The 1,109-nt window shown below is 65.4% G+C and overlaps 1 protein-coding gene across 1 annotated transcript; it reads left to right on the top strand.

Moving 5' to 3' along the window:
- The first annotated feature begins 367 nt into the window (after positions 1 to 367).
- On the top strand, positions 368 to 760 carry LOC126209808 (uncharacterized). Its single transcript, XM_049938943.1, has one exon. It carries the CDS (start codon positions 368 to 370, stop codon positions 758 to 760), a length of 393 nt encoding a protein of 130 aa, XP_049794900.1.
- Positions 761 to 1,109: the final 349 nt, after the last annotated feature.

Raw genomic sequence — 1,109 nt, 5'->3', positions numbered from 1 at the left:
CTTCGTGCTACGCACTCTCGTCAGCAGGCCCTCATCACGTTCCTGTCGTCGTACCGGACCACGCCACGCGACGGCCCTTCGCCTGCGGAGCTTCTCCACGGCCGTCGTCATCGCACCCTACTACGGTTGTTGCACCCCCCGGATCGACCCGCCGCTTCTGAGCATCGCACGCGTTTTCAGCGCAACGACGCCGTTTTTTTTCAGAGTTTATCACGGTCGCCGTCGTTGGGAACGTGGTACCGTGATAAGTGTCCAGGGTCGCGGTTTTTATACTGTTCAAGGTGCTACTGGGGTGCACAGGAGGCATCAGAACCAGTTGCGCCGCGCTGGCCGCCCGGATTCTGCCGCTCGTTCTTTGTCCACAGGCATGGTCCCCGGCGGGTTCCAGCCGCGCCTTCCGACTTCGCTGCCGCCCCCAGGGCAGCAGCAGCAGCCGTCGCCGCTACCACGCCGACAGCCCGTCCCGTTGATGCCTCCCGCGCAGCTTCATACGGGAGCGCCCCGGGTGGTCGCTCCGGCGCCTGCGGTCCCTCTTCAGTCGCCACCGCCTTCGGTGCTAATGGACGTCGACCCCTCAGCCGGGCCGCCTTCCCAAGCGGTGGCTGTGCAGCCTGTACTGCAGCCGCTTTCCTTGGGCACCCCCAAGGAGTCTGACACCGCAGCGCCTTGTCCGGCGCCCACTCAGCAGCCGTCGACGCAGCGTCAGGAGACGCTGCCTCTCTTCGTGGGTCCCGACGCCCTGTCGCGTCCAGTACCATAAGCTGCGCCCGTGGTCACAGGCGTGCACCCTGACCTCGGTTTTCAGTCGGTGTTTCCCGAGGCCCCGCGCAGCCAATGCTGGGGTGCGGACCGGGGACTGCCACCGACAACAGTCTCCGCCCCGGTCTCTTCTGCTACGTCTGCGGCCAGACCCCTCCCCCGCCGTCGACGCTCGCCACGTCATTATTCAACGACGGTGCGGCGATTTGGGGGGGAGGAGTGTTATATCCTAGCCAGTAATGCCAACCGAGCCCGCTGCCAAAAAGTTTGGCAGCATCAAAGTCCGGACGCCGTCCGCATAAGCAGCGCCAGCGAGACAGGAAATCGCCGCAAGTCTGCGCGCGCCACCG

This window comes from Schistocerca nitens, chromosome 10, assembly GCF_023898315.1.
Source record: "Schistocerca nitens isolate TAMUIC-IGC-003100 chromosome 10, iqSchNite1.1, whole genome shotgun sequence".
NCBI lineage: Eukaryota > Metazoa > Arthropoda > Insecta > Orthoptera > Acrididae > Schistocerca > Schistocerca nitens.
The sequence above is the reverse complement of the archived record's forward strand: the minus strand, read 5'-3'. Positions and strand labels throughout refer to the sequence as shown.

Excerpts from the sequence above, each read along its gene's own strand:
- LOC126209808 (XM_049938943.1), top strand. The coding sequence starts at position 368 with ATGGTCCCCGGCGGGTTCCAGCCGCGCCTTCCGACTTCGCTGCCGCCC.